This window comes from Eucalyptus grandis, chromosome 6 (genome assembly GCF_016545825.1).
Source record: "Eucalyptus grandis isolate ANBG69807.140 chromosome 6, ASM1654582v1, whole genome shotgun sequence".
NCBI classification, from domain to species: domain Eukaryota; kingdom Viridiplantae; phylum Streptophyta; class Magnoliopsida; order Myrtales; family Myrtaceae; genus Eucalyptus; species Eucalyptus grandis.
Genome location: NC_052617.1, coordinates 17,775,332 through 17,788,011, shown reverse-complemented (window position 1 = coordinate 17,788,011; position 12,680 = coordinate 17,775,332). Strand labels below are relative to the sequence as shown.

Here is a 12,680-nt window from a genome sequence, read left to right as displayed (position 1 = left end):
TCCAATATGGCACTTAAGTAAGTGAAACCACACTCAAGTGAGTGTTGTACAAAAGTTATAACGCTCATGTTGTACTTATCTCTAGGTTATTCTGTCATAACATAGGCACCATCACTTGTCAATTTATTTGCTGCACTATCTGCTAACCATTTTAAACTCATCGCCTGCACTTGCTAAATTTACTCAAATATGAACCTTGAAGTGTCATAGATGCTAACATGGAAAAGGGGAACATTATTCATCAACTATGATCTGTGAAGTGTCGTGCAGACCTAAGGTTCGAACACTAAATTAGATCTTCTTCGTCAGCCTTGTGGCGTGTTATAAATCATCCCTTGAGTTTTACCCTTATTTCCAATCCTTGTCCTTGGACTGTTATGATCCGTTCCTCATGAGATCTTTGGCACATAACGAGTTAATGAGAGGAGAAAAGGCCCTAAATTGAGATGGACCGACGCGAAGGGATCTTCCTCTTACATGTAATGGGTTTGGGGGGATGGGCCAGCACCTGCCACTCGTACATATTTACGTATATATCATACATATGTAAGTATATTCTCAGGGTCCATCTTCGTACATTGAACAGTGGCATTAACCTCTATTATCTTTCTGAGGCTCGATAAAAGTGCAGCCAGTGTGCTTTTTTTCATCCTGGAGGAATAATCACGTGTACAGTCTGAGCCTGCTAGTGATTGGCTGGCGACATATAGGACAACTGGACAATCTTTCTTCGCATTCTCCGCAAGCCTGCAGTTAATCATGTTCACTGTATCAGTAAGCCTGGAAAGGAGAGCTGTAGTTAACAACGGCAAAGAACACTTTCAAGAAGCTTCACCATGTGACCGCAACCAAATGCCATGTTCTTGGGATTTGTCAGGCAAACAGGGCACACCTATACAGAGAACAGGAAGATGGATAAAAGAGGTAGTGAGCAATATTCTCAGTACTGGAAAGTCATCTATTATGTTGCAAGGTTGTAAGACAATTGTCAACGAGTCCCATTGCTCGGACAAATTATGTTGTGGAATCTGGACTCAACCTAGTTATTCACTAGAGCCAGAAATCCATGGATAACTGTGAAAGGAAATTACTCCTGGGTTCATTTCTTTGACAACTTCATGCGAATTTGGTTTATCGCAGGACTAACTTCCTTGCATTTGTTTAATGGAATACTCCCGGTGGATTATATCGGAAAGATTTGGCAGAATGCTTTCAATATCAGGGATTACTTTAAAGTGTGTCTAACCATGATTAACATTTGAATTGATAGATTACACCATTGTGCCTCTCACTTTTCCAGTTTAGCAGTACCTTCCAGCTCAAAAAAACTTACAGATGAGAAAACAGGACTCGCAACCTTTGTCATCTTTACCTGGTTCTGTTGGTCATCAGCTGTGGCTGAGAGGTTGGTAGGCATTCTGAGTATGCCATCACTGTGCGGAATTCCCCCTGGTGGAGGACGTGGAACTACCCTTTTAGCTTTGCCCCTGGCATGACTTTTTGGTCCGATAAAAGGAATGGGCATACAGATTACGGTGGGATCAGGAAACAATAATTAAAAAACTATATTTACTTAAAATAATGCAACATCCTGATTCATAAACCCTAAGGTTTTTGGACGGTGTTGCTATTTAATGGAATAAAAAGATGCTGAATGTTCGTAAAGGGGAGAAAGATGTGGGACGCAGACATACGTACCCAAGCATTCCAAGCTCGAGGGTGGCTTTGTACTGGAAGGGAATCTCCATGAGAGCAGCAAGAGCGAATGCCGTTTCTTTCTCCGATGGACTTACACTTTTAGACATGGTGGCAGTGAAATTCACAAACTGCTCAGACACAAATTTTCTTTAATAAAGTGTTGAACCTGAAATATTCTGCAAACTTTATAAATCGATTTAATTAAGATTTTTGGCCTGGGCAGTTGGCCTTGATCTAGAGTAGGTTGCATGCATTGGGGAGATTCCAACAAATGATTTTCAGCTCCTAAACTAAAAATCTCTCAATCCCTCAACAAACTATGGCAATCATATGATATTAAACTGGAGAATTATCAAAAAGTCATAAATTTATTACAATTATGCCAATTCAGTCCTCCTAATTTTTTTTAGCCAATTTAGTCCTAAACATTTTACAATTATGCCAATTCAGTCTATTCGGCCAAAATTGGCTGGTCGGTGCTAACGTGGACGCCGGCGAAGGATAGCTGGCCGACGAATGCCGATGTGGCAATTTTTTAATTTTTTTTTTTTTTTTCGAATTTTTTAATTTTTTTAAAATTTTTGAATTTTGTTTTCCCCACTTGCTTCTTCCTCTTGCCAACCGGCATCGGCTAGAGGTGAGGACCGGCAAGGTCAGCCTCGCCAGCCACTAGCGGGGCTCGCCCCGCCAACCACTAGCGAAGGTGAGCCTCGCCCAGCAACGGCGACGGTCCTCGCTAGTGGCGGCGAGGCCACCTTGTCGCCAAATCTGGCAACATTGACCTCACCTGCTGCTAGCGAGGACCGTTGCTAGATTTGGCGACCCCTCGCACTTCTGATCGTCAGCGACCCAAGCCAAGGCCCTACCACCCCCTTTGGATTTGTCCGCCGTCCGCACCCTCTCTGGGGACACCCTCGAGATAGCGACGGCCCCGCTAGTGGCCGGTGGGGGCGAGCCTCGCTAGTGGCTAATGAGGCTGACCTCGCCGACCCTCATCTCTAGCTAGCGCCAGCCAGCCAGTGGAAGAAGAAGGTGGGGAAAAAAAAGAAAAATAAAATTGCCACATCAGCGTTCGTCGGCTAACATCCGGCATCCACGTTGACGCCGACCGGCCAATTTTAATCGGATGGACTAAATTGGCACAATTGTAAAATGTTTAGTATTAAATTGGTCAAAAAAAATGTTTAAGACTGAATTGGCACAATTACAATAGATTTAGAACTTTTTTGGTAATTCTCCTGATATTAAACTCCCCATTCATAGGAGCGAGAGTAGGACGAGTAGGAGCGAGAGTAAAGAGGTGACCTGAAAATTATCAAATTCACGTGCAGGGATCTTGTCGTCGAACTTCTGCATATCTTCCCAAGGCCCATCTCCAACTCCAACAAGGACGATTGAAAGTGGGTATAAGCTAGGAATAGAATATCTTTCTCAGAACATACACTTATTTTGCATTCACTTCTCTATGGAGCATAAGTCTGTACCATAACCAGAATTTAAGGATCGTACACTAATTTTGCATGATTCTCCGCAACAGCCAAATGAAGAATTTTGGCCGTAGAAAAAGGTTCATTTCACGAGGTTATAGAGCACATGCTCTTCTTGAAAATATTTGATCTACTCTGTAATGCGTCTCTGACACTCATCTAGAGTTGATAGAAAAAAGTAACAAAGCTCTAGTTCTACCTTGCTTCCACGATGGAGCTAATGGTCCTCTCTTCTTGTGGGCTGAGCTCTTGATCCCTTGTATCCGCACTCCTTGTGACCTGTGTGTTTAATTCAGTTATTGTATGAAAATCTTTGAGCAGTCTGTCATCAAGACTTAGTTAAATCTTTGAAGCACGTGATCTATATCACCTAATTTGTTAGATTTATCAATCCAAATCTAGACAAGTGCTTGCATTTCCATTGACGACTCAACATGTATTTTCCCTTGTGTACCTCATTCATGCCTGTCTATTAGTTTTCCTCTCCCTCCTTTTGGCAGAGCGTGAATGAAGGTGGTTGCACTACCCTTTGGGGTGGAGAGAGAGACGATTTTATTTTATTTTTAATCGTAGAGGCAATTCATGTTCAAACCTGGCCATCTGCAACGATAACTAATATATGGAACTGGCCACCACTTTTCTCCACAATGTTCACGGCAGCCTCAACTATCGGTCCGTAAGATGTTGGCCCTATTCAATAAAGCACAAAACAAGGTACTTGATACTAATCCAGTGAGAAAGGGAAGTGACAACTATAAACATGCCAGAAATCACCAACCTGAAAGTGTCAAACTCGAAACTATTTTTCTATAGCAGGCTAAAACTTCCTCAAATCCGTGGCAGGGGGAATGATCACTGTGAAAGCTGAATACTTCTCGATCATGAGTTGTGACTTAGAGAGTTGGGGGCAGGGAGATTAAGATGGTTAGATACAGATACACCAGACAGAATTTAGTAAGCGAATAACCATGATATAGTAGATATATACCAAAAAAAAAAAACCACGCGCGTCCATCATACCATCTCCGAAGCCAAAGCAAGGAATTAAGTTGTCTTCGTCTAATGGAGCCAAAGTCTTTCCAATGATAGAGATGGCTGTCTCATAGGGATTCGGCACATCTCCGATGCTATGCAAGCTTCGCTTATTGAATGAGACCTTGCCTTGATAGCATTCGATTATGTTAGATGACGGAAACCAAGTTCTAACTAAATTAACGAATTTCAAGGTTCAGCGCATGTTATAAAACCTGTCCACTCATTGCTTTTGGTGAAATCTATGCCGAGGATAAGATTGGAGGACTCCAGTCCAGCTTGTCTTAAGGCCGTCGTCACCTGTGCCAGAGCATCCATAGTTTAGTGCGGCGCACTGAGAACTTTTGCACCCTACTGGGGATACTTGGAGCAAACCACAGTCACGCCATAGAGTCCTCATTCGGCATGAGGGTTCCGCCATCTCAGCAGGGAAGAGGATACCTGATCAAGGGACGAGAAGCGATCTGGAATGAAGGCGTATCTTTGCTTGGCGGATGAATTCATTTGCACCTCTTCCCGATGGTCAAGAGATCTTCTGCTTATGCTTGTGCTTCTGGTGGTGGCAGGACGGCGGTGGTGCTGGCCGCCACAGAAGTTGCCCATATCTTCGCACTGACTTTCCCCAGAAGAAGAGTCTGAAGGCATGATTGAGAGACATCGCTTACGGTGGGCGTGAAGGCAAAGGAAGGAACAAATGCCTCCGGGGTGGCCCTGTAACAGCAGCACCCACTTTTTCCCCGCTTTGATACCTTTTTCACGCGGCCACCAAAATAAACCGACTTGACGCTCACGCTAGGCCTGGGAATACCTGTATTTCGGGTCCTTACTTTTAACCTCTAGAAGCTTGGTAGTTTGCATCTTTAAACTTTGGGCGTGTCCTATGGATAATCACATGTTAGGAAGCGGAATTCTATTGTTCCTTGCCAAACAATACGGATTTATCTTGGTGTAAGTACATTTCAATAGATGTTGATAGGTGTAAATATATCGTTGATATGAGAATATGAGCAAGGTTCTTTGTCCAAATAACTTGTTGCTAATTTACCAACACTTTTATGGAATTACCAATTTCTATTTGCTAGTTTGCACATTAACCATTTTTGTGTTAACTCATTAACTTTTATTTGTGTAACCTATCAAGGTTTCATATTTACTAACTCTCACGTGAATTTACCAACATAAATTAGGGTGATTTCTGAAATTTGTCAAACTAAATTGCCGATCACATTTGAATTGTCAACTCTCATTTAAGTTACTTACTAATTTTTTGTCATTTTTTAAAATTTACCGACTTTTGAATTGAGTTATTGATTTTGATTTATCTTGATTAGCAACCTCTAACATCTAATAAACTCTTTTAAGATATTACTATCCTAGGGGGAATTACAAAAAATGTCCTAAATGTATTGCACTTGTGGCAATTTAGTCATATACTTTTCAATTTGGTTAATTTAATCTTAAACATTTTAATGTTTTTATTTAATCATAAACATTTTTTGAAAATTTGCTAGCTGTCTTATATATCACAATCGGCACTAACATAGACAATTTAAAAAAAAAAATGAATTTTTTATTCTTTTCTTTTTTCCTTACTTTTTTTTTCTAACCCTAGGCCAACAAGGTCAACCACTGACCCTCTAGTGAGAGCCCCCACACCCCCAAGCCTAGTCTCGACAGCCCTTGCCTGTTGGTCGGTGAGGGCCACAATACCTTCACCCGGTTTGGGCAAGAGTCATGGCCCTCACTCGCTGACAAGTGAGGGCGGCATCGCCCTCGCCTAGGTCTAGGGTGAAGGCCCTCTCCCGTTGCCAACGAGAGTCATGATGCCCTTACCTAGACCAAGGGCCGCTAGCCCTTGGCTGTGGTCAGCGAGGATCAACCAATGACCTTGCTAGCCTAGGGTTAGAGGGAAAAAAAATTGGGAACATCTTTTTAAAAAAATTTGTCCACATCAACACTGGTCATGATACATGGGACAAATATTAGTAAACTCATATTAAGAGTCAATAAATTTTAGGCATTGATAAGAATGACAAATGAAAAATTAGTTATACATAACAAAGTTGAAAATTTGTAAATTGAAAAATAGAGTTTGTAATTAATAAGTTAACAGCAAGTTACTAATATTATTTCAAAAATCTACCAGCTCATTTTTTGAACGGAGCGATAAAAGTGTCCATTTGTGAGAAAATTCGTGTTTGAGGACTACTCTTTGGGGTCGAAAATTTTGCAAGTTCTCAATTAATTGTCCAAGTCATACGACATTATTGCTAATATATGGGTAATTATAGTGCATAAAGCATCACTCTTGAATTAAAATGAGAAAGGCATTTGCGAAATGCTGGAACTAAGATTAAAATATGTTTTTCCTTCCAAAATCATCCTCATTAATTCTTTAGTTTTTTGGTTTTGCATTCCCAATGCTAGTATTTAGTCAAAAGCTACTTCATAAGCTTGCCAAACTATCTGCCAAGCCCCTTGAGAAAGTTGAACCAAATACACCCTAAGAACATTTTGAATGCCTTGAAGTGCAAGTAAGGAATTTATAGGCAAAACGAAAAGTCCAAGTAAAGAAGAGTGTGGAACATAGTAGTTCTTATACGGTTAATAAATGCATTAACAATTGATTAGATAGTAAGTAAGGAATTTATAGGCAAAATGAAAAGTCCAAGTAAAGAAGAGTGTGAACATAGTAGTTCTTATCCGGTTAATAAATGCATTAACAATTAATTAGCCATAACTATCGAACTCTAAAAGTCTTGAAAAAGAGAATAAGAACGTTCAGAGCAAAATATATACCAAACGCTCATTAAACATTTGGTTAATGCAGCGGGTGCGGGTCAGGTACATCGCCAAAATATCTCTCATCATGCCCTTGTTCATTGTCTCAGAGGAGTTGTCATGTCTCTCCGTTCCTCTTACCTTTTCTCTCCTCCGCGCATTCACCAATTCATGCTGCTGAGAATGCTAGCTTTGTCGAATTATGAGTAGTCTTTGATGCAACATGGAAATATATCTCGAACCCGTCACTTTGAGGTCATTCGGTACAGTTTTCCCAAAGCACTTTTCACTATGACAAGGTCTGCGATGACTTTATTCCGTAAACATTTCATAACTGCAGCGCCTACAGCTTTTTGCGAAAATTTTTATCCCAATGCTGCAACTTGACCGAAATGTAATACCAAACTTCCAAGTTATGAACAGCACAGGACTCTTCAACCACGGCCGAAGTAAACGGGCTTCTTGAGCGTGTCAAGAGACCATTGGGCTATCGGAGAAGCGAGGACATCATGATCTCTTATGGATCCTAATCATCCTCCAATAATTTTCCTCAATCGTAGTTTGAGGAATCGTGAGGGGAGGGCGACAGAAGTGATTATTGACAGGAATATCACTCTTATGAGTAATATAATATACTTTTTTGTCTGAAGAGCGAGCAAAAAGGCAATGCCCTTCTATGGAGACCCTTCCCACCGAACCTTTGCACATGCAATTACAGCTTCTCCTCTACCCCACCACCCTTTCCCCTTCTCTCTCTCTCTCTCTCTCTCTCTCTCTCTCTCTCTCTCTCTATATATATATATATATATATATATATATACACGCATGCATCATTAAAACATCCCTTCCTCCTCATCCATCCCTCGTCTCTCTACATTTCTTCCTCCGATCTGTCATTCTGCAGTAGACAAACCTATAATACCCTACTGTCCACATTGAAATTTGTATTAGCAAACAATGCACACCTCGAAACTCAAGGGGGCCATGGCGACTACAGCAGAAACCTATGCTGGCAGTCCTCCTCCTGCCGTGGCTGCTGTCGCCAAGATCAACGGAAGGCCTGTCCTCCAACCCAACTGCAATCGTAGTACTACTGGTCCAACTCCCGCTTCTCTTCCCACCACTAAGAAAGTGCCTCTAACGATACCCACCAGTAACCATACTAACTCCTCTCCTCTTCCGCTCCCGCCTCCCAACTCCTTTCCCACTGCCAACCGATCATCACGGCCTCCCTTGAATTCTTGTCCGATTGATGATGACCCGATGTTGAGAAGCAGCAGCAGAGGCACTAATCCTACTTTACTTGACCGAAAGAAGTCAAAAAGTTTCAATGGTAGGAGTAACGTCATGGTCGAGTCTTATTCATCATCACTAGTCCTGGAGAGCCCCGGAAGCATAGCAGCCGTGAGGAGGGAACAGATGGCCCTCCAAAACGCCCAGCGCAAGATGCGGACTGCACATTATGGGAGATGTAAGTCAGCTAAGTATGATGCCCGAGTTGTCCCTCTTGATTCTCCACCACCAACAGCGATGGCGATAACGGAGGAAAACAGGCGGTGCAGCTTCATCACCAGCAATTCAGGTCTGCTCTGTTGTGTCTGTGTGTTCATTTACTTAATCCTGCTGCTGAAATTCCTAGTTATGAATCCTGTGGAATTTATCCTATTTTCGTTTCATATTTTCTTGCAGATCCTCAGTATATCGCTTATCACGATGAAGAATGGGGAGTGCCAGTACATGATGACAGGTCCCTCCCTTTCTCTTTCTGCCTGCACGTGTGCGTGTTACAATCCTGATCCTGATGAATCAAGGATGATGCTATCACTGCAGGGTGTTGTTCGAACTGCTTGTGCTGAGTGGAGCTCAGGTTGGTTCAGACTGGACTTCAATCTTGAGGAAACGTCAAGATTTTAGGTGAGAATGACATAAGCTCCAACCAGTTCAGCAACGAAATTTAATGTCTATAACTTACAGCTATACAGAGAAAACTCATTTTCTTCTTATTCCTACTGTGGACATCCAGGAACGTCTTTTCAGGATTCGAAGCAGAAATAGTCGCCACCTTCTCTGAAAAGCAGATCACATGGATTAGCTCCAAGTACGGTATTGATGTAACCCGAGTTCGTGGTGTTGTTGATAATTCCCTTCGCATCCTTGAGGTAATTCATTCCAATTACCAATTTGTCAACGTTCAATCCAATAATGTATGCACTAAGAAAGTAGATGACAAGTGCATGTGTAAAGGCATCAGTGGAAACGCCTGTTATGTCGTTAATTGCATAATTTTAATTTATCGCAGTGCTTTTCTTCAGAAGAGAATTCCTCTATGGGGAAGAAATATATTAGATCTGATTATAAACCTAGACTAGACCGAAACCATTCCCACAAGCCCAGACCTAGATAAATTCATGACCTGCTATTGATCAAACACAGTAAGCAAGGTCACCCAAAAAAAAAACACCTGACTTAGTAATCGACATTAAAGTAACATATATGCTTATGGTAATCTCAACGATGAGGAAATTGTAATACTGCAGATCAAGAGGGAATTTGGGTCGTTTGACAAATATATATGGGGATTTGTCAACTACAAGCCAATTTCTACTCGATACAAATGGGGCCACAAGATTCCAGTGAAAACGTCAAAATCAGAGAGCATAAGCAAAGACATGGTAAGGAGGGGATTCAGATCCGTCGGTCCAACCGTAGTTCACTCCTTCATGCAAGCTGTTGGCCTCACCAATGACCACCTGATCACTTGCCATCGCCACCTTCAGTGCACGGAACTAGCAGAACAGACCACCGCTTGATCCGTCCTCCCACAGAAACTGCAAGAAAGCGAACCCATTTTTAACCAACTTGTAATTTCCTTGTTTACCTTATCGGTGACTGGCTTTAATTTGATTAAGATTGGCGGTGTGTATAGAGTAGCTATAGTCAGACAGAGAGAGGTGAAGATGAGTTGTTAGATATTTTATTAATGGTGATGTAATTAAAAGGGGAGTGGTTATGATTAGAGATGGGAGATGGATAAGATCTGGACAGGTAGAAAGGAATAAGTGCATGTGCTAGTGGAAGTGCAACTGCAATTTGGGAGGCATGTCATGTGGGGGTGTTGTGGGGTTGTCAGTTTCTTTCCCCCCCTTTTTCTTTTCCAAAAGACTTTGCATTCCATGTGGAGGGGTGCCCATCACGCTCCGCATTATTTGGCGTGTGAAAGTATGGAAAATGCATACGGAGGAGTAGGGCCACAAGCCTCACCAGTCACCACTCTCTTCATCTCCATCTCTTTGAGCTTTTCAGCATTTGGCTTTTATTGAGTGAGTTTGAGTTGTACTTCTAACCCAATGGGCTGAGGGGGAAGAAAATATTATGCATCCTTCTCCCACCCAAAAAAAAAAAAAAAAAAAAACAAAGAAAAATGTTTGGATTTGGTGTGCTTAAAAGTGTTGGTGTGACAACTTTTTGCCCCATCCCCATGTGCATCTCCTGTTTACTTTCTGCACATGCAACTTCCCTTATTATAAGAAATGAGCAATACAGATACCAATACAGGTACATCTTATATCTTTGTCATGTGCTGCGCTGTACCGAGATAGATCGTATATCTTCTTACATCTTATATCTTCTCCATGTGCCCGCTTGATTTGCATGCCTTTTCTCTTCTACTATTGTCCGCCTTCCACGTTCTCCGGTAAGAGTGCAGCGATGTAACTGAGACAGGTCGTAACCTCCTGAATGCAGTTTGTGTAGGTGCCTTCAAATGTCTTTAGTCAACATAATAATTGATCATAGACGAGACATCCACCGCTTTATGTCAATTTCAGGTAGTGCTGGATTGTGTATTCCATGAACAAACGGAGTAATATGAACTTCATGACTCTGCGGAGGCACTTCACCTTGCCTTACATTATTCGTTCCTTCATTAATTAAACCACACTAATTGGTGGAGATTGAATCAAACCAGCCTTAGCCGTATTCACTAGGAATAGTTTTCAGGCAGCAACAGATACACCTCAGTGAAACAGAATCTAATCGCTTGTGTGGTAAGGAATTGAGCCGAGATAGACACGTGAACCTCAAGACAATGGGATTAGAGAGGTGGGATCCGTAGCAGGTTCAAAGGGAGCTTCTTGACAAAGCAATCCTGCAAAGTAAAGAAGAGCACATTTGGACTTGCAGGATGTCAATCACCGCATCCACTTCTCTTCCGCCCGAATCAAGTGTTAACCCATACTTGACGGTGAAGCTCGTTAGAATGGAACCGAGTTTCTCATTTAACTTTCTTTTTCGATTTATTGCATCTTTCAAGTTGATGATGTTCTTTCACATGATTCAAGCGCGTGTACCAATTCTCAAAAACTTATCTTGGATGTGTTATCTTGAACATTAGCACAAACTTAACTGAGGGCCTTTCTCTTTGGACTAATGAAGAATATTTTCTAAGGAAATTAATTTAATTTTTCAGGAAACTGCGGGAAAAATTATAAAACAAATTGAGCGATTCTAATTATGTATTGAAGAACGGAATTTAAGTATTAATTGGAATCACTTGCAGAAAACATAACGTAAAATAATTTAACCTCCATCCATTGTTCAAGTTTGTGCTTGACAGAATTTTTAGAGATTCAACGGCAATTCGACGGTAATTATGAGCACACTCTACTAATCCAATCCTCTCACCTAGTGATGGTATATTTTGAAAAGAGGAGTTTGGCTCAGCAACCAACACAAATTGCACATGCTCAAGCCTTTGACCAACCCCAACAAAGTGAACCCAGAACTGAGACAAAAGAAACATCATGAGACAAGCGTCGTGAAGATGATGACGACCAGGTATTTCAGAAATTCAAACCTACTGAAAGTTTTGATTCTGATTCTTCTTTCAAGTTTGAAATGTTTTCATCCAAAGATCAAGTTTTTTACGATCGAGGAACTATTCCACATCGATTTGTTGATTTTGACCATCTTGATACCCACGGCGTTTTACTCTATGAATTTTTCAATCACTTAAACTCAATTTTTTCTGCTCAATGAAGGAAGCAGTCCATCCTATTGTCGTGGCACTGTTTTATTTTTATCTTTTTTGGTCGGAATAAAACTTTCCATTACTATAGGGACAAGCCCAATTACAACTTAAAGGAGCATATGAACAAACAAGGTTCCAGAGAGCTTGAGGGGGCCTAGAAACCCAATGACAAGGCAGGGCATTACATCTTTGGGCCTTTACCGACCAATCAGCAACTTTGTTCGCCATTCTATGGCAATGGGCTAAATGTGCTTTTGGGAGTTGGGCCACGAGAGTTGTGCACTCGGTGATAAGAGGAGCAACTTTCGACGAAGGTTGAGCTGAACTTGACAAAAAGCTTATCAAGTTAAAACTGTCAAACTCAAGGATGTACTTCACTTTCTTATCTTCAGATCGTGAGAGGATGCATTCGAGGGTTTCCAAACATCCTAGGGTTTCAGCTTGCAAAGCCGAGCTTACTTGAACAAATTTGGCGAGACCATCCACAATCTTGCCCGAAGGATCTTGACAAATGCTAGCAATCTCTCCCTCCGTCGACGCCTCAATGAATCTTCCTTTTTCAGGTAGAGACTCTTTCGTTTTTCACTTTTCAAAAACAAAACTACACTTTGGATGAACTAGCATAAACTATTCAAAGTGAAGTACAATGTGTT

At 41.5% G+C, this 12,680-nt stretch overlaps 2 protein-coding genes across 2 annotated transcripts; one reads left to right on the top strand and one right to left on the bottom strand.

Annotated features, from left to right (window-relative positions):
- Positions 1-497: 497 nt before the first annotated feature.
- On the bottom strand, positions 498-4,900 carry LOC104448690 (E3 ubiquitin-protein ligase RGLG4). The gene is made up of 11 exons (XM_010062563.3): positions 4,659-4,900; positions 4,433-4,517; positions 4,206-4,346; positions 3,964-4,077; positions 3,778-3,875; positions 3,385-3,464; positions 3,004-3,109; positions 1,699-1,826; positions 1,373-1,496; positions 836-892; positions 498-747 (listed from the first exon to the last, which is right to left on the bottom strand). The coding sequence occupies exons 1-11, from the start codon at positions 4,860-4,862 to the stop codon at positions 664-666; spliced, it is 1,221 nt and encodes a 406-aa protein (XP_010060865.2). The 5' UTR covers positions 4,863-4,900; the 3' UTR covers positions 498-663.
- A 2,936-nt stretch (positions 4,901-7,836) lies between these two features.
- Positions 7,837-10,410, top strand: LOC104448688. Its single transcript, XM_039315025.1, has 5 exons — positions 7,837-8,580; positions 8,688-8,745; positions 8,829-8,912; positions 9,022-9,157; positions 9,536-10,410. Exons 1-5 carry the CDS (start codon positions 7,956-7,958, stop codon positions 9,806-9,808), a joined length of 1,176 nt encoding a protein of 391 aa, XP_039170959.1. The 5' UTR covers positions 7,837-7,955; the 3' UTR covers positions 9,809-10,410.
- The last annotated feature ends 2,270 nt before the right edge of the window (positions 10,411-12,680 follow it).

Coding starts and splice junctions, on each gene's coding strand:
- LOC104448690 (XM_010062563.3), bottom strand. CDS start 4,862: ATGCCTTCAGACTCTTCTTCTGGGGAAAGTCAGTGCGAAGATATGGGC. Junction 4,518..4,658: donor GCTTCTCGTCCCTTGATCAG/GTATCCTCTTCC, acceptor GCTCTGGCACAG/GTGACGACGGCCTTAAGACA. Junction 3,110..3,384: donor AGCTCCATCGTGGAAGCAAG/GTAGAACTAGAG, acceptor TTCTATTCCTAG/CTTATACCCACTTTCAATCG.
- LOC104448688 (XM_039315025.1), top strand. CDS start 7,956: ATGCACACCTCGAAACTCAAGGGGGCCATGGCGACTACAGCAGAAACC. Junction 8,581..8,687: donor CTTCATCACCAGCAATTCAG/GTCTGCTCTGTT, acceptor ATTTTCTTGCAG/ATCCTCAGTATATCGCTTAT. Junction 9,158..9,535: donor ATTCCCTTCGCATCCTTGAG/GTAATTCATTCC, acceptor GTAATACTGCAG/ATCAAGAGGGAATTTGGGTC.